The 20392-nt window shown below is 36.0% G+C and overlaps 2 protein-coding genes across 4 annotated transcripts in view; one reads left to right on the top strand and one right to left on the bottom strand.

Moving 5' to 3' along the window:
* LOC110381386 (TBC1 domain family member 1) overlaps positions 1–10106 on the bottom strand; it is a 47653-nt gene extending 37547 nt beyond the window's left edge. Inside the window, exons 1-4 of the mRNA XM_064042592.1 lie at positions 9853–10106; positions 7319–7456; positions 6800–6888; positions 5742–5847 (exon numbers count right to left, since the gene is read on the bottom strand). Of these exons, the coding sequence (XP_063898662.1) occupies positions 5742–5847; positions 6800–6888; positions 7319–7438 (315 nt within the window). The 5' untranslated portion in view covers positions 7439–7456; positions 9853–10106. The remainder of the gene's footprint in view (positions 1–5741; positions 5848–6799; positions 6889–7318; positions 7457–9852) is intronic.
* An 847-nt stretch (positions 10107–10953) lies between these two features.
* Positions 10954–20392, top strand: part of LOC110381387 (P protein) — a 32648-nt gene continuing 23209 nt past the window's right edge. Inside the window, exons 1-2 of one of the 3 annotated variants that reach the window (XM_064042540.1) lie at positions 10954–11169; positions 11982–12155. In XM_064042540.1, coding sequence (XP_063898610.1) covers positions 11986–12155 — 170 coding nt within the window. In that variant the 5' untranslated portion in view covers positions 10954–11169; positions 11982–11985. Of the gene's footprint in view, positions 11170–11981; positions 12156–15938; positions 15996–20392 lie in introns of those variants that run through there. The other 2 variants (XM_064042541.1, XM_064042542.1) reach the window with 2 other exon arrangements.

The raw sequence follows: 20392 nt of genomic DNA, 5'->3' as shown, positions 1-20392 counted from the left end.
GATTCCATAGCCTGCTTGACTAGCTTCAACCAAATTTCTCTTATCTTCAAAAAACTTGACGTTACCGAGAATCACGTAAATAATTATGAAAATGAAAATCATTTGTTTTTTCATTGTGGTTTTCCAAGTCCAGTTTGGGTGTAAGATATTTTGTCCGAGTATGTCTTGAGAAAATATTGGTAGTGCCAAAATTTCGTCGACTTCATTTCTGTCTCCTATGGTGATTGAGTGTCGTTTAATGGTGTCTTTGAAAAATCTTATCATTTTCAAAAAACGTATGTAATACTGTAGGATCTGCTATATTGTGCAGCGAATGTGAACGTATGCTATTGATTATTGCCACCTTATTGTTGTGACGTCATATTAATTTTATCAATTAAATACATTTTTTATATTAATTTAATACTAGCTTCCGCCTGCGGTTTCGTTCGCATCCAGACGAGACTACTCCACGGTTCCAAAAAAAAGCCTTCCTCGACTGGTTCCAGAGAATAGCACTTTCGAACAAACCATTTGTTTATGAATCAGCTATTGTTAAATTTATTCCTATATTTTTTTTATATTTCGTATAGTCGTGGTGGCCTAGTGGGTAAAGGACCAACCTCTCAAGTCTGAGGGCGCGGGTTCGATCCCGGGTCAGGCAAGTACCAATGCAACTTTTCTAAGTTTGTATGTACTTTCTAAGTATATCTTAGACACCATTGACTGTGTTTCGGATGGCACGTTAAACTGTAGGTCCCGGCTGTCATTGAACATCCTTGGCAGTCGTTACGGGTAGTCAGAAGCCAGTAAGTCTGACACCAGTCTAACCAAGGGGTATCGGGTTGCCCGGGTAACTGGGTTGAGGAGGTCAGATAGGCAGTCGCTTCTTGTAAAGCACTGGTACTCAGCTGAATCCGGTTAGACTGGAAGCCGACCCCAACATGATTGGGAAAAGGCTCGGAGGATGATGATGATGATTTTTTTTATATTTTGGAGTTTGTAGAAGGGTGAAATTTCGCACACACTGATCAACATTTTTCAAACTAGTGCAATAGTTTCGGAGTCTTTATACAAACAAAAAATATTTTTTATCATAATAATGTAGAAGTATATAGGTAGATAAAAAAATATATACCTTTGTAAAGTATTATAAAGTTCCCAGCCTTTAATTGCATTAATTAGTTTACTTACATAAATAAGGTGGAGAAAGATTAATTAAAATAATTGGATAATTATTCCAGTTATTGTATCGTGGACAATGAAGGACAAAAGTGATTTGAAAATGGAAAATAGTGCTGTTGAGTTTACCAAATATTAAAAATGCAACTCGAAAACTGAAGAATAAAATTATATGTAATTATATTATTGAAGATGTGTAGATTTAGATAGAAAGAAACAGTTAAGGTTAAGTGTACATATCAAGATTTTTTGTCTCGTATATTCATACATATATTCTGATTTTTCCCGATTGTTTTCCTTTCAAGGGAATTTAAAAGGTCTGAAATAAAAAGAACGTTTATTGTATATAGACACTACTCTGTATTTTAATCTATTCTTACGTGATTATCGATCAACGATCATTAAATTATTCATTATTATATTATTACTATTTGAAAAAAAAATATATATATATATATATATAAAATATAAAATATATATATATATATTTAATTCTACTTTAGGTGATGATGACACTAAGAGCTGTCGTACATACCACAATGGTTTTTTCACAGTATTTTATTCTGATTTACATGGTTTACTGTGCCTTTACCGAGCGGATTTTGTCACATTAAGTACCTACATATACTACCTACATATGAGCAGGAACTTAACTTAAGGTAAACAATCTTGATGTGACAAAATGTGTGAGTGCGAAATAATGATTCAGTTGTTTGGGTAATATAATTACTCTATTATTGTATCTACAGATAGGTATATTGATCATAGACGCATTTTATTTTTGGTGGAATGGAACACAAAAAACTTAGAAATAAGTACCACAAACTGTAAAGAATGAACTAATAAATACTCACAGATAAACGCTCTCCAAATAAAAATTATCAACAATCCCAATAATTCACAATATCATTGTCAAGCGTCACAAACAATTATAAACACATTAGTCTTAATTCGACGCCATCTTAAGATTTCAAATTCAAAAGAACACAAAATATTTTTAAAATTATTCCAATTTATTTTTCATAAAATGGTATAAAGTTCCATATTTGAAATCAAATTTTGACATTTCACATTTTAAAATGCGCGCGAATCATATGTTTTCTGTTTACACTGAGCGACTACGCTTGGCACACTAGCGGATCTATTTTCAAAAAAACACGCCACAAATGAATGGAGAAATCCCAAAACGTTCTGAACATCCAAGGCCTTTTCAAACCACTAAAACACTGCTTTTTCACACTAAAGTTCTATATCCATAGCGTTTAATATATGGAAGTATATCAAGTCCATTTCACACGCGAGTATTATTAGGACAGCTCCAAACCAGAATTGTACGTCGGAAAGATTAGCGGAGCAACACACAACCGCTTGCTTTGCGAGTGGCATGAACACTGATGTAGTCATATTCGTATTTTCTTGGCTCGACCACAAAATTGTAATCAATCAAGCTGTTTATCTTCTCAAACTGGTAATTACTTAAAAATATTGCCAGGTAGATATTAATTTCTCTTCTTTAATAAAATTTATTAGCAGAATTGTATGAAACCTTTTTAATAGTTGTCTATGTTAAAGATGACAGTTCGTCTTCGAATTTCAAATTTAGATTGTGTTTTTTTTTTCTTCTAAAGCTCGTTCCAAATTCAAATTTGGATTTTTCTCAAGGTGCCTTTTTGATGTTTTGTTGGTTTTAGGTCCGTGTTCTGTCAATAAGTCATTTAACCTTTTTTGCCTTTAATTGGACTAAATGCAGCAGGTCTGATGATGTTTTGAATTAATTAAAACAGGTTTTGTTCTCCTTGAAGGTTTTTCTCAAATGCGTGTTTGTGAACCTTTACGAATCATTTATTGCATTTAATCAGTGGTTTTTTCTTCACTCAATAACATAGATACAGTATAATACCTACAAAAAATATGTCTCTGATAAATAAAATTATGAATCTGATTTTGAATTCCAATGGAGTTCCTTGTTGTTTTGCTTGTCAATATTTAAATATCGAACGAATCCTGCTGTCAGTCACGTAGCGTTCTAAATTCGAAATGAATTCATCTAACGCCATAAAAATGTCTTCATTTATTTCATATTCGAATTCAAACATTTCAAAAATAGAATTGCATGTCACTTTTTTACTTTTTTTGTTTTAGTTTTTTGAACACATTTAATAGTATTTTAGAACAAGAGTTTTTGAGCACTTTTCATTTTTTAACGCACACTGTTTTTTTTTTTACTTTTGCAGATTTTTATATGAAGATAAATTAGTATTATTAAAACAGGCGCCAACCGGTATTTATTAGCGAAACTGACTTGCAACTGACTTAGACATTGGTCGTGAAGCTATATTTAATGTGGATCAAGGTTCTGAACACTACCTATATATTAATTTGGCTATTGTTTATTTTCAATTAAATTTTAAGGTACGCTTTCAATGCTAGCTGCCGACTGCAATAGGCACGGTGACTGAAAAAAAACCGGCCAAGTGCGAGTCGGACTCGCGCACTTGGCTGGCCTTTTATGTACCAGGGCCGCAGTAACTCTTTCGAACAATCCCGCAGCCCCGCCAGGCCTTGCTGGGGTTTGCCCTATCATCACGCCTATTGTCGGCCGCACATGGATTGCATGAAAACGATGAAAACAATAGATATCTGAAGGCAACTGCCCGTGCTGCTGCCGCTTCGATCCAAAACGGTTTCATGTAAATACATACAAACCAGAAGTGCAGCTTTTTTTTTAACGACGACGTCAAAAATCATCAAAAAACCCCTCCCGCTGTGGGTTAGCAGCGATGAGGGAGTGTCAGACTTTTGCCGACTAAAAATCCATCATGTTCCATCGTAGGCCTTTTATGTACCAGGGCCGCGGTAACTCTTTGGAACAATCACGCAGCCCCGGCAGGCCTTGGCCCTGCTGGGTACCACTGAACAATTGATATCTGAGGACGACTGCACGTGCTGCTGCCGCTTCGATCCAAAACGGTTTCATGTAAATACATACAAACCAGGGGCTTCTAATTTTACTTAAGCGACATACGATTGATATCCAACTGAGATCCAATCACGACTCTATTACGATTGAAGCTTATGTGGCATTCCGCTATTTTTTCTTTTAAATAAACGTTTTTATCAGTTTTTGTGATTCATTAATGAATCATTAGTCTGCAAATTATTTACGATTGCAATATGATTGTAGAGCAAACTACCGTATAGACTAAATGGCAGACCAATCGCAAACCAATCGAATGTCATTGGAATACGATTGATCTTAAATTAGTAGCAGAATGCCTGATATGGTTAAAACTGCTATTGCGATCATATTGCGATTCGATTTCTATTCAATTTTGACATTATTAACTTAGCAGAATCGGGCCCCAGTAGTGCAGCTGCGGCCGACTTCATACAGTCACGGCAGTTGCAGTCGACAGCGAGCATTCAAGACGTACCTTAATAATTGTTTAATTCATTCATTGATTTGATATTCAATGTTTTTGGGGCAGGAAACTAATTGTATGTAAAGGTTAAATTGCCTATTTTGAATATGATGTAAACTGTGTGAGACAATTACTTATTAAATATTACGTAGGTAGGTGTTACGTGTTTGTAGAACAATAAGTAAAAAACAGAAACAATACGATGAACTATTTTGATATGTCACCCGCTTCAGCAGTTGCAAGCGCGGCTGCTGTACACAAGGTCCCTGTCCCGGATTCAATTCCCGGGTCGGTCCGAAATCGCTTTGTGTCTTTTAGGAACTTACACAAAGCAGCCCGGACCCTGGAAGTGGGTAATTGATACACCCGTGCATCGGAGAGCACGTAAATGTCAGTCCTGCGCCTGATCTCTCCGGACGTGTCGGATTAAATACCGGGTTTTTCGATTTTTGTAATTGGCGTGCTATCATCTGCATACTGATTTTCCGAATCTTTAAGGTTGCAGTATGCGCTTATTCTAAAATCACAAGACAGATATTTTGTCACTCAGAATCTGTGGCGCATTATGAAACTGGGCAGAAAATTCGCTAGTTTGAAACCGCTGTACTACCTACCTGCTACTAAAAGATAGTACCGCATATGTTTACCACCAGGCTTTGTTTGTTGTCACATTATCTCGACAATGATGAATGGACGAGTGAATGTCAACAACGTTCACGTAATTTAACAATATTTCTAACTTTAGCCCGACGGAGGTAATGTAAACATAGTTTTTTGATCAGTACATAAGAATTTCATACGTACTATGTGTATATAAATAAAGGTGCAATAAGTGCTATTTCGTCCTTTTTTGATATATCTTATTTCATTTTTAAGAGAAAAAACTTTTAATTGTGTGAGCTGCAAATGGCTGCAATACATAAAGGTTTGACATCACCAAAAATTCTGTGGAAATTGGAAAACTCTGAAATAGAGCTTGCAGAGTTTTTAAATCGTCTTGAACCGTGAAATATTAGACTGAAGTTAAAATACAAATTGGTACACAGTAATAATTTAAAAAATCAACAATCTGAATAAAAAGACTTGGTCACCCATCCGTAACCCGACCTCGTCAAATGGCTCAACCACGCAAAAGTAAAGGCTTATAATAAAACTGACCTCATGTACAGTGGCAGCCTTAAAGAGGAAGCAGTTGAGGAGTCCCTCCTTCTCGTTGAGGAGTATGTAGAACAGTTCTTCTGGACGACCTGGTACTTGACTGGCGCTGCAAGAAAACAAAGTTTAAGCTATACTTCTTTCGCGATACTATGATATCCCTGACAGTTCGTAATTTCCTCTGCCACGCCTACAACTTACTTACATGATCTGTACGTATATACTAATATAATAAAGAGGATTTTTTTGTTTTGTACCCTATAGGCTCCCGAAACTAAAGAACCGATCTGAAAATTATTTCACTGTTGTAAAGCTACACTATTCCCGAGTAACATATGTTATGCTGGTACGGGAAAAAGTTCTCCAGGGTTCGGGTGAAACCGCGAGAAAACAGTTTGTCATGAATGAACCAATAATCTAATAAATATATTTTTGAAAGCGGGTTAAACATTTTATATACTTAAATGATTTTTTGAGTATTGAGTATTATTTTGCAGAGATGATGGCATTTACTCTCTCACAAAAATAACCCTTGGTTTTCCTATTAACTAAACAACACTATAATTAAACAAAGCAAATGAACCGGATTCGAACACAAGACCTACGTCGTAAAGTCTCCGCTAATAGACCAAAACTCTGACATTATTGATCTTTACACAAAACGAGTTTTTCTTACTGGCCTACGTCATGAAGAAAAAAATAACTACACGTAACATTAACTTACTTGTTTTTTCTTGAACTAACGTCATGTGGGATTGTCATTAATAGTATTAAATAGGTATTTATAATCTATTTTTAGATTAATCACCACTAATCATAAACATTAATATAGGTAAAACAAAAGGGTATCCGTCCTGCGCTTGATCTCTCTCCGGTGGTGTCGGATAGCCGTCCCATCGTGCTATGAGAGTGAAGGAATAGTGAGTGCACCTGTGTCCAAGCAAATGCTTGTGCACTGTAGTATGTCCTGCAACTTGGCTGACTGATCTCCTTATAAGAACAGCCGTTGTGGCCGACAATCGGCCGGGATGCTATTATATTATATTAAAATAACTACTTACCGAATTATATCAACTAGTCTGTGAACTATGACAGGCTCAAAGTTTCCATTGTAAGCCTTCAAGCAACCATCTTCTATGGCGATGCTCAGCTGTAACAAGAAGAAATAATCCTTAAGTACTAATATTGCAAATGCGAAAACAACTCTGTCCATCTGTGTCGCCAACATAAGTGAACCGATTTGATTGGGAACAGATAGTTTAGACTGAGAAAGGATATAAGCTACTTTTAATCCGGCTACAAAGGTTCCCCCAAAACGCAGGGAATTATGACATCTGTACAAGAGATTTTTCTATTATTTAACGTGTAATAGAAAAATATTGTACATGTATTGAATATGTATTAATTATTTTCTACAGCACCGATTCGAAAAATTCTTTCACTGTTCAGAAGCTACACTATCCTCGGGTAACAAAAGCTATACAGTATACCTACATTAACCGAGTTTGGATAGTAGCTCCCTCAGAACGCGGCCGAATGAAACAGTCCTTGCAAAAGAAAATAAGCCATATCACACGAACCTTATCTCTGACACCAGTCGCGCGTATCTCTCTCAGCAGCCACGGCAGCATGGCGTTCGAGAACCTTCGATCCATTGCCGTGAACCCCAGGTATGTTACTGCCGTCAGTTTAGTCTTCATCTTGAGTTATTGGAACTGCTGAAAAGAAGAATTGCAGTCAGTAATACAATGAATGTCACAGATAGAGCGAAGTGGAGAAGAAAAAGTAGGAAAGCTAACCCTACCACCATGTTTGATAAGTAGCAGGAAAGAGAGAGAATATAATTAATGAGCAGAGCTCGTGCAAAGCCACGAATCGTAGGTAGCAAGAAAGAGAGAGAATACAATCAATGAGAAGAGATCGTGGCTAAGTCAAAGCTGTGAGGATCGATCGATCATGTGGTTGGGGCGATGGGTCAGTGGATGAGTGCCCATCTTGTCATGATGAGTTATTTTATGTTTAGGAAGGCACGATAAATCAATGGGTCCCGGCTGTCACTTGAACATCTTTGGCAGTCGTTACGGGTAGTCAGAAGCCAAAAAGTCAGTCAACCAGTCTTACCGAGGGGTTTCGGGCTTCAAAGTAATTCTATGCAAACAAGTGTTTGCATTGAATACTGCAAAGAGCTTTCGGCCTGATCTTCAAAATCTAGGACCTTCAGAATTGCAAAATTAGTTAGCGTGAACTTTAGTAGGATCCATTTTCAATTGGCAAATATTATTTTGTAATAACAGGTCAGTAGTTTCTGTACCTAAAATCTGAGCTATCTCCAATAATGTTTCATACATTCGTAATACAGGGGATAACATCGAAAAACACCAGTTTTCCTTCCTCAACTATTTTTACGTACACTTTACCGTCTCGTTCACGTGAGATCGTGTGAAATATGATTTGGGTCGCTTACCATTGTTTTTCAAACAATAAACTGTTAAGTACTTTGTGGGAAAATTTGTAGGTACTTATGATATAAGGGTAGTAGGTACTACATAGTCAGATTGACATAGGTACCGCAACGATTTATGTTCGTCTGGAGTATCTACTCTATACAAAATAAGAAACTGAATACAGCACGATTTTACGAGATCGTCTGAATTACCTTTACAGTTTATCTTTGCAGTCGTTACAGTTAGTCAGAAACCAGTAAGTCTGACACCAGTCTAACCCCCTGTATTAGGTTGCCCGAGTAACTAACTGGGTTGAGGGGGTCAGATAGGGCAGTCGCTTCTTGTAAAGCACTAGTACTCAACTACATCCGGTTAGACTGGAAGCCGACCCCAACATACCTAGTTGGGAAAAAGGCTCGGAGGATGATGATGGATGTCTGAATTTTACATAATACAGTTGTATCTATGTATCAATCATCTGCCTAGCTTTCAGAAATATTGTGGGGATCGGCTTTCAGTCTAACTAATCGGATGCCACTGAGTTACCTACCTACTCACATTTTTACATGAAGAAACAGCATATCTGACTTATTTAACTCAGTTACCCAAAACCCATTCGTAAGACTGAGACCGACCAATTTATCATGCCTTCCGAATCACGGAAGAAGACGCGATGGGCACCCATTCAAACCTTACAGACAGACATGTGTTGCTGGGGAGTTTGTTGCGCCACTTCTTCTTCCCAGCAAAAACACATAGGAAGTGGTGAAGGGCGGGCGTTTTTGGGGGCTGTCTTTTGTTTTTGACGTTCGAAAAGTGCTGATTTATCAGCCTAATTTGAATAAACGATTTTGAGTTTGAGTTTGAGTTTGGACCGGCCGCGGTAAGCGTTGCTTAACCTTATGATATATCGACCCGTGCGGCTGATACTTAGCCACGAGCCCCCTAAGAAGTAAATAGCACTTAACTCTTTAAGTAAGTGTTAAGTTAACCACAAGATGTTTATGGTAAACAAACAAACCGCAGATAGTCCTTGTCTTTACATAATATATAGACTTTATGTGAAGATTGAATAATAGCTAAGTACATAAGGAAAAGAAAATAAGTTAAAAGTAATTTTAATCTAAGTTGTATACTTATAACTTAGAAAAAGTTAAGTTTATTATTTAAATAAATAATTACTGAAAAAATCCAAATATTTAAGTCCTATTGTTAAATAATGAATAAATTGCTAATCAGGGCTCAAGTTTTTGTTAATCATTTTTGCTTTACTTTTTGTTAACGAAAACTTATTGAATGGTGGCCCAGTTTTTTTTAAGCGTTCAAAAAGTTATTTATGACTTTTCAAATCATCAAAATATATATTTTTATATACCTAACTCCTACCTTTTAAAAATTATTTTAAAAAATGCATAGGTAATCCTGCATTAACTGCTCATTCGAAATTGTCATATTATAAGTCACCTTCAATTAGATACGATTTAAAACCATAACAATTTGTCACAAAGTCAATATAAAAACAAAAAAACCTTTTTCCAAATTATATAATATTTTTCACTCAAAACATAAACGAATAAAAGGGATTTCCCTTCTAAGTTAAACTACATAACATAGCTACATTAAATTTAGTTTGTAATGTATGCAAAACCATGTTTAAATATTTATTTTACCTGTTACAAAAATCCTTTAAGCTTTCAAAACGTAACACTTGTTCTAAGTTAAAAAAATCAATAACAAGCACAAACACTCATTCGTACAACCTTATTACAACCCATAGTTGAAAATCACTAAGAAACCCCTATTTTTAACACATTTTTAAACAAATTGACACTAAAGTAAGTAAAGAAGTTATTAAATTGAATATTTTTGCAATAATATTTAGAGCAGGACTTTTGCAAAGGCACTGGTAGGCGGAAATAAAAACATTGTTATGAAAATCCGATGTCTTTGCCTACAACAAATGCTGTGTCTCTTTCTATCGTGCGCGTTTTTGTGAGATAACAAGCATTACATGGGTAAGGAAAACTAATGAGTTAAAATTATAGTAATTGTAACGTTTACATATCAATACCATGTTTAATTTATTTATGTATTTCATTTTGAATATAAGATTATTCCCCAATTCGTTACAACTGTGCATAATTTCTAGATAACAATGATTGTGTACAGCGCCATCTATTGCACAATAGTCGAAATATCAAGAGAAAATTGTTTTATTTCGTTCATGTTTCTATTAACAGATGTCACCTTTTACAAGCTTTAATGAATTTGACAATGGTGAGATATTATCTAAAAAAAATACCTACCTACATTTCTTAAAAAATCCAACATTATTCGATTACTGTACTAGCTTAGAATTTTGTAATGATCCCTTGGATAATCTATTAAAACTGCATTCATTTTGATATCATTCCTCAATCTTTGTAAAATTTCGGTTCAGATTCAGATAATCCTCAAGTAATTTAAAAAAACTGTTGAAACATAACAAATTAGGACTTATAAGTCTTCAAAAGTCTATTTACGTCACAGTATTGATCAATGTCTGATACCTATACGCATCTTTTCAATCTCAGTCTATCTCTGTTTTCCCTTGAGATCAAAATGTATTTAGATTTTCATTTAAGTTGAACAACTTATAACAAAAATACTTGTGTAATAACACTAACAATGTAATGACAAATAAAATAATAATTTATTAGTTACATTAAGTCTATGTTAACAAGAAATAAATATATTTTTCTCGTTAATAAAAAATCAATCAATTGTTGCCGAGTTTTCCCGCGCGATGCTAGCGCCACGTATTAGAACAGGCGTCAGATTTAGTTTGGTTATGACAATTTCTCAAAAATGTGGGTATTTAAAAAAGTTATGGTGTTTTAGTTAATTATTTTAGTATGTCAGAGTGTTGATCAATATATTTGTGGTGTTTTTAATTGAAAATACAGATGTTTGACATCAATAATCATTGTTTTATGTGGCAAAATCAGGTGAGTGCAGTGTTTTCATTTATGAATTAGAAAAATAATCTTTCTGTGTTATTTTTACATGAATAAAACTGTTAAGGCATGTCAAAAAAGTACGAAATAATTCAACTTTTCACAAAACAACATCATATTTTTTGCATAATTTTAAGAAAAATCACATAAAGTGAAAAATGCTTTAAGTTTTAGATTCTTGTGAACGAAATCTATTAATAGAAGTAGGTTTTTCTCCCGAAAATGCCAAATATAGGTCAAGGTGAATGTGCCAAATTGTTCTAGACAGATCAATAAGGGTTACGTACCTTTTTTACATATTTTAAGGACACGAAATGAAAGAAGTATTTTTATGTTTTGTTTATAGTTTAAAACAAAGTGTTCTATTGTTTATCAGTTTAGTCTTGTCCATGTCTATGGTTTCTGTAAATAATTTGCTGTGCAGTTTATGGTCACCCAGCCATGTACTGACCGTGGAAAGTTATACAAAATAAGAACTGGTTGTGATTTTAACTGTCAGATGGATGGTTATATCAATCGTTTACCTGACATTTTACCTGCGTACCGAGGAAACGATTTCGCGCACATGGATAAAAAGAAGCCTTTCCTTTCTCAAGCTCTAGACTAGACTATGTAGGTACCTTTTGTTGAAAGTTATCAAAAAAAAATATTACGACTAGACTGACAATCAGTGAGGGACAGATAGTACAAAAAAAAATAATAAATATTTATTGGAACAAAAAGCACATATATTAAAAAAAAAAAAATCTTATCCTTTTCTGCATCTTCAAATAGAGATATTAATACCCTTTTTTATTTTCCAGAGCCATGGATAACCACAAAGAATTTACATCGTCTTCCACGATATCGTTTGTAGAATCAAGTACAGAAGAGAAAGGCGTAAGAACCAGAAGGAAGTCGTTCTTCAGAAGGAACGGTCTTCTGAAAGTGAATCATAGCTCTAGTGATGCGGACATATCGACTATTGAGTATGAACGGTAAGTTATCGATAGTTCTTTTTTTGGGAATTAAAAGTTTTTAGATGATTTTTATGTTATTTTGAAACGTTAAGAGGAATTTCGGATACTTACTTATCTTATTAACAAGAGGGTTACTGAAAGAAAAAAATATATTTAGACTGTAAAGACTGTCCTTTTTCAAAAATACGTTTTATTTAAGTATGCCTGATAAGTTGAAAAGATTAAATACATGAACTATATACTATATTTATCTGTTTTTTTATCAAAATGAATTTGTAGCCGGATCTTTGCAACATTTCCGTCAAGAACCGCTAAACAACAAACAAAATCTTAAAATATCACAGCACATTATAATTTCATCGACAACAGATGGAAATTATTCCCAGTGGACAATTTTCATCCCAATAACTTCCCTGCCCTATTAGTCATATGTGTTACACACCGATTGTTTAACTATTGTCTGCATCGTCTACGGTGATATGGTTAATTCCACACACGTTTTTAGTGTCAATAAGTACCATAAATATTCCCATATTTATAACGTCACTCATTATTGCGAAATTGAATGTAAACCTTTGTAACACGGTTTTGTAACAGATACTGTATTACAATACTTACTATTTACCGCGGGTTCACCCGTCTTATACTTGCCACCAGACATGATACTTATATGGATAGAACAAATATGTCGACAGACCGACTTTGAAAAAAACGATTTTGAAAATTATTTTTTAACAATGTAAAGCTACGTTATTTATACAGTAGGTTATAATATTTTATCCTTGTACGGGAAGGAGTTACCTCGGTACACAAATACCGCGTGAAACAGCTCACTTCTAATAAGTAAATGGGTTTCCAGTAAGTATCAGAAGGACTAAAATGACCCTTCAACTTATGTACCATATCCGGTTGCGTGACTACGTTAGCTACTTCACGCAACCGGATTAAAATAGTCTAATATGTGTCTGAAAGTTATGTAATCCTGAAATCATTTTTCCAATTGGGCCAATACTTCCTGAGCACGTGCACAAGCAAACAGACAAACACTCCAGCTATACAATATTAATATACTTAGATATGAGTAGACATCAGTATTCAAAGCGTACAATATCTTCATGGAAAAGCTTATAAAACAAACACAAAGTTGCGGTTTGAATACGTAATGCCTAGTCGTGTCTGCGTTCGTAACAGTGGCATTATATTTGAACTCATTTTTCTCTTTCTTGAATAACTTAGCCCACACACTACAGACTAAACAGTTGACCCTATCATCCCCCGAGCCTTTTTCCCAACTATGTTGGGGTCGGCTTCCAGTCTAACCGGATTCAGCTGAGTACCAGTGCTTTACAAGAAGCGTCTGCCTCTCCTCCTCAACCCTGTTACCCGGGCAACACGATACCCCTTGGTTAGACTGGTGTCAGACTTACTGGCTTCTAATTACCCATAACGACTGCCAAGAATGTTAAATGACAGACAGGACCTACAGTTCAACGTGCCTTCTGAAACACAGTCATTGCTGTCCAAGATATACTTAGAAAGTACCTACACACAAACTTAGATAAGTTGCTTTGGTACTTGCCTGACCTAGAATCGAACCCATACCCTCATACTTGAGAGGTCGATGGTTTTTTAAAGAAAATCGTTTAATAATCAAAGTCTTCTTGTAAGTCTGATACCGGCCAAATACTTGATCATTTTAACGAGCGCACTCCCATACGTCTTCGTACTTATCAAGCTTGCCATAAAACTGTAGGCCGACTAAAAGTCTGCAGTATGCGGATACTCTTAAAAGTCATTTCTCGTTTCAGCCATTAGTCTTCTTTTTTACGAGAGGAGGCTTTTAGCTTGTACCTACTCTTATTAGTGTCATTTGGCCAGTTTATAATAGAACTAACTTTCACCGTCAGTTAGAACGAGACTTCTTCGCACAGCCGGATACTTAGATAGGAAGCAGGATAGCTCTCGATCGATAGCGATATATGTAGTAATAAATGGGCTGTTTACACTGAAATAATATTTTAAATCGAACCAGTAGTTTCTGAGATTTTCACGCAATTATTCATCTCATACTGTTTCCACAATGTATAACGCCTTTGACGTTTTCTAGCAGTCTATCAGTCTACCTTTTATAATTGAGAATTAGCTGTTGCAGGTGCAACATTTCATATAAAATTCTGTGTCAGACTATTCTCAAATACACTATTATGACGGCATCTGACATTCACACATGGTTTTTCATCGAAATCGTAGTTTTTCAACGAATCACTAGTTGTTATTTTATGCTTATCAATAAATTCATAGGTTTACTTCATCTAATAAACTAGACACTTAACCACACTTAGCAAGCATACCATAAGCATAAAAAACATAGCTATTAAGAACAAATGATGCATTGTTCTCAGAAAACGAATTATTTTCATTGAAACGTGTTAACACTTTATCGATAGCCGTATTTTTCCTTCTTCCAATAATATTAGAATATAATTATATACACACTAGTTTCAGCTAGTGGTTTCACCCGCGTCCCTCGGGAACTACTCTGTGGGATCTGGATAAAAAGCTACCCTATTGCATTCCTCAACTATTGCCAGTAAGTCTGACACCAGGCTAACCAAGGGGTATCGAGTTGCCCGGGTAACTGGGTTGAAGAGGTCAGATAGGCAGTCGCTTCTTATAAAGCACTGGTACTCAGCTGAATCCGGTTAGACTGGAAGCCGACCCCAACATGATTGGGAAAAAGCTCGGAGGATGATTTTACATTCCTCAATAAATGGACTATCTAACAATGAAATAAATTTTCAAATCTGTCTACTAGTTGCTGAGAAAAGCGCATTAAAGCAAAAATCTCTGCAACTCAAACAAAAAAGTAAAAATACCAATACATACTTAGTTAAAAACTTTCTTTAACTAGTAAAGCATAGACTAGAAACTCCATTGAGTTTCCTCACACGTTTAATACGAGACAACGTCGCGGACGCAAAACAAAGTTTTAATATTAGTAAACAGTGTTTTTGTAACACTAACGTCTGTGAAAACCATGGAGAATAAAATGACTAGCGGAGGTGCCATAACGGAAAATCTCTTAAGAAAGTAGCGCGACAACATGCGGGGCGAGGGGGACGAGGAACGTTACTGTCTCCGCCTTTTTACGCCTTCTTTAGAACCCGCCAATTTTTTGGGTACCGCACCCAAAGGGTAAAACGGGACCCTATTGTTTTCACTCCTCTATCCGTCCGTCCGAACCGTGATAGTGAAAGCTGAAATTTTCACAGATGATATATTTCTGTTGCCGCTGTAACAACAAATACTGAAAACTAGAATTAGATAAATATAATTTGGGGGGCTCCCGTACAACAAACGTGCCTTTTTTTCTCATTTTTGCTCTGGTACGGAACCCTTCGCGAGTCCGACTCGCACTTGGCCTGTTTTTTGTAATACCAAAACTCGTTGTTATTTCACTCATAAAAATCGTTTTGGTCATGCTCAATGCTCACCGTACGTTTTTGACCTAGAACATTATGGTATCTCCAGTAATCTCCACACATCTTTCCTTATTCCGTGAATGAAAACATACTGAACGGTTACAAAACTTGTAACCATATCAGTTTGTTTCATGACGCGGCCTTAAGCGCACGTTCGCGCCAAAAACGTCGGCCATCTTAGATTTTTTTAAATACGTTCGTTCGTTTATAAATAAAAAGAAAAATAAGTTGGAAAGCAAAGAGTTTTGATGTTCATTCAATTGTTTTTGAATTGAAATTCGATTGTGTATTTTTGTTTTTCAATTAATGTGTGATAACAGTAACTGTACGTTTGTTCGTTTGCTATCGGTGTCGTTAAAATTCTAAACTGTGTTTGGTTTGTAGTGAAGTTTCTAATTTGCTTGATTTTTAACCGGCTTCGAAAAAAGGAGGAGAGGTGACCTGAACCGAAAATTATAGGTTCCGCGACCAGGACCATTTTTGACCGACTTGAAAAAAGGAAGGTTGTCAAGTCATCGGAATATTCTCATTGTGAAATGATTTAAGTATTAAGCTGATGTCATTATTGCATGAGAGCATTTTATAGTCTTTGCATGAGAGGGACAATCAATAGTTTTCATAAAATAGCAAAACAAAGTTATTAATAACACAATCAATCGATTATTTTGGTATAACAGGAAAATAAGCTATACTAGGGACTCGTAGATAATAATAATATAGGATAATTAGGTTCAGTTTTCATGTATAAGGTTTCTACTCTCACACCAAATTAACTTCTGCCCTTAAAACTTAAGTGTTGTATGCTCCAACAAGTATGTACATACCTATATTCAAGTAATAGCAACTGTTCCCTTTGGTTACACCTACGTCCCGATAGAACAACTTCCTACATCCGGAAAAAAATCTGCTTCCAGTAAAGACTGGAAGCTGACCTCAACATTGTATGAGAAAAAGCTAGCCACGACTTCAAATTACGCGATTTCAGTACAAAAAGTTTATTTCTCAATGCCATGCATAACTAATTTTGTTGCACGGCAGATGTTTCATATACAATGCTGGCTGATAAGACTTGACGTGATAGTGGGCGCGTTTTTTTCAAACACAGCTGTTCGTTCTCATACAAACTGTGAATAGGTAAATAAAACATTTTTAACCGATTTTCCAGAACGACGGTTTTCAATTCTAATTTTTGTATGTCTCTCATGCCTTCTTTAAAAAAGAATCATCATCATCATCATCAGCCTATCGCAGTCCACTGCTGGACATAGGCCTCTCCAAGTGCACGCCACTGAGATCTATTTTCGGCTGCGCGCATCCAGCTCCTGCCAGCCGTCTTGCGCAAGATTCGTCTTCTTAAAAAAGAATAAGCGTAGGTCCATTTAAAGGACACAAAAAACATGAATAGGAAGGGAGTGAGTGTCAGTATGACGAGTGACAGGGGAAAATGGAATAGGATAACATATTGCGCCGACCCCAAATAAAATTGGGAACAGGGCAGGAGGAAGAAGAAGAAATCCAAAACATAAATTGCTTATAAGTTACTTATTCACACTTTATTTCAGCTATTTACTTACATACATATATCGTAAACAAAAGTTAATCACATATTTATAAAGTTGTGTGTTAGCTGAAACATTTCAATATTAATTATACGAGCTGTGTAAACTTATCGTGGAAACCTGACCTACCTTAACTAGTCTGAAATTCACGTACAATCATGTTTTTGCAAAGCGATAAGCGTTTATATTTAGTATGTAATAGAAAACTCGTTAAAATGGCAAACAGCGCATTTCTATACTAATATTATAAAGAGGAAAACTTTATTTGTTTGGTTGTAATGAATAGGCTCAAAAACTACTAAAACGATTTGAAAAATTCTTTAACTGTCTGAAAGCTACACTCTTCCCGAGTAATATAAGCTAAATTTTATCCCGGTACGGACAGTAGTTCCCACGGGACGCGGGTGAAACTGCGGGTAAACGGCTAGTGACACATATATATATGTATGTACACGATTTCATCAATACAGAATATGTTATCTATTTATCTGAAGTATCGTGTTTCATACTGAAATTACATATACAGGCGTCACGCTATTTCCCGTGGGTATTAAGCAGAGGTATTAGATTTCAGTAACTGATCCCAGCAGTTAAATGTCTAGAAGTTTCTGGATTTTTTACCCGACTGCTGACGTCCTTTACCCACTAGGCCACCACGAACTGGGAAAAAAAGGCTCGGAGGATGGTTTGTTTGTACCCTGAAGGGTCTGAAACCGCAAAACCGATTTGAAAAATTATTTCACTGGTACAAAGCTTCCCGAGTAACATAGGCTATATTTTATCCCGGTACGGGCAGTAAGTAGTTCCCACGGCTCGCGGGTGAAACTGCGAGAAATCGGCTAGTATTAGTATATTTATTTATTTATTTATTTATACTTCATGCACATTTCGTACAATGGCGGACTTAACGCCTTAGGCGTTTTCTCCCAGTCTACCTTTAGGTGGTGGAGAAATAGCAGTGGTAGGTGCAAGGTTTTTGTTTGGATAGTTAGTTTAAAAGTATACAATATATATATAGATAATAATACATAATATACATACATACATACATATTATAATTGCCAGGAGAGATAAAGAAATAGATAAAAAAAAACAATCTACGGTGGCGATTCTGCCAATTTCCTATGGATGTGGTCGCGTAATTTCTTTTTGAATGTATAACGACTGTTAACCATCCTGACTTCCAGAGGTAGCTCATTCCAGAGAAGAATAGATTTAACAAAGAAGGAAGAGTGAATGATATCTGACCGGTGAGCAGGGCAGTGAAGAAGACGATTATTAGAGGAGCGGAGATTTTTGCTATGTATGATGTAGGTACTAACAAAGTATGATGGTATTCTTATCTACTAATATCGCGTCATAGTAAAACACCATAACACCTACGTGTTACTGTGTATAACAAAAGCTTATAAGTATCGGAGTAGATAAGCTTATCACAAAATGTACGTCAAGTTCAAACCACGAATATACGGTATTTTAAGACTAGCTGTTTACACCGTAACCACTGCCAGAGATGTTCAAAGGCAGCCGGGATCTACAGTTTAACGTGCCTTCCGAAACACAGTCAGTCGTATCTAAGATATACTTAGAAAGTACATACAAACTTTAAAAAGTTGCATTGGTACTTGCATGACCTGGAACCGAACCCACACTTGAGGGGTTGGTTCTGTACCCACTAGCCCACCACGACTCTGACCCAATATTAGTAGATAAGAATACCACCATGTTTTACATAAAATATTACAAAGATGATCCTTTGTTACTTTCAACGCGCAAATCTCAACAACTACTTCACCAATGTGAAAAATTCTAGTGTTACATACTTAGCCCATTTACTGACGAAGCTTATAAGGTATTTTTTATCCAGCTACGCTAAATAGTTCTCTCGAATGGCTGGCTAGTTTGCAATATACCTTTTTAGGGAAATCATCAAATTACTCCTCCCGCTGTGGGTTAGCAGCGGTGAACCCATCATTTTCCGTCGTAGGCCTTTTATGTACCAGGGCCGCGGTAACTCTTTCAAACAATCCCGCAGCCCCGGCAATCAATTTGCAATACTTATACCTTCTGTCTACTCCCTGCAACGCGATCATGCCTCGTGGATCACAATACCACATAAGTACTGGATGTTGTTAGTAAATACCATAATTGTTCATATCCTATGACCACCCGGTTTGATGGCACGCTCATTATACCATTGTCAAGGTGAAAACGGGTTTATTTTTAAACTGTTCAGGATAAGGCTACTGAAAAAAGTAATAAGTCCGACTTTTAGATTAGCAAAAAAATATATAACGAAGATATATGTACAATACGTTTAAGATTTGTGTTACGTGACTTTTAGTTACAAATAACGTGAAAACCGCTTGAAAATATACGTAAAATCCTTTATATGTTTATCGCAAACAGACGAACCACAGCTAGAATTTTATATATCAAATCATAAATCAAAAGATGAATGGTAGCATGCACATTACACAGATCAGAAATGAAGCCGGTTTCAGATCGACTAAAAACTTTGATTGGAATCAGGATTTTCTTTTTAAAACAATGTTTGCCATTAATCGGGCCAACTGTCGGCCGACTGTTTAGTCTAGTGTCTGCATTGTTGAAATAAACATTACAATTAATTTGCCTGCTACATTTAAACGGTCTAACAGTCTTGTCAATTGGACTAGTTTACCTAGTTAGAAAATTTTCCGTTTATTGTATGTAAATTAGACATAATTAGCATTCATTAATGCCGCTGTGGGTTGGAGGTTAAACTGAGCGCATTTAACATCCTAATTTGCAGGTTCGATTCTGGATAGGTACTCAAAGTCAAAGTCATATTTTTTTCATTTCTAATAGGCTTATAACAGCTTCTTCAACTTTCTAAGTTTATTTTAAACACCAATGACTTTGTTTCGGAGGGCACGTTAAAACTGTAGGTCCCGGCTGCCATTGAACATCCTTGGCAGTCGTTACGGGCAGACAGAAGCCAGTAAGTCTGACACCAGTCTCACCAAGGGGTTTTGGATTGCCCGGGTAAATGGGTTGAGGAGGTCAGATGGGCAGTCGCTTTTTTTAAAGGACTGGTACTCAGCTGCATCTGTTTAGACTGGAAGCCGACCCCCAGCATAGTTGGGAGAAGGCTCGGCAGACGATGAATTAGCCTTAAGGAGAAGTTAGTTTTTTTTCGGAATACACGATTAAGAATTCACTTATATCTATA

The sequence above is a fragment of the Helicoverpa armigera genome, chromosome 29, assembly GCF_030705265.1.
Source record: "Helicoverpa armigera isolate CAAS_96S chromosome 29, ASM3070526v1, whole genome shotgun sequence".
Lineage (NCBI taxonomy): Eukaryota > Metazoa > Arthropoda > Insecta > Lepidoptera > Noctuidae > Helicoverpa > Helicoverpa armigera.
Note: the sequence above shows the minus strand (reverse complement) of the source record. Positions and strands in the feature narration are given on the sequence as shown.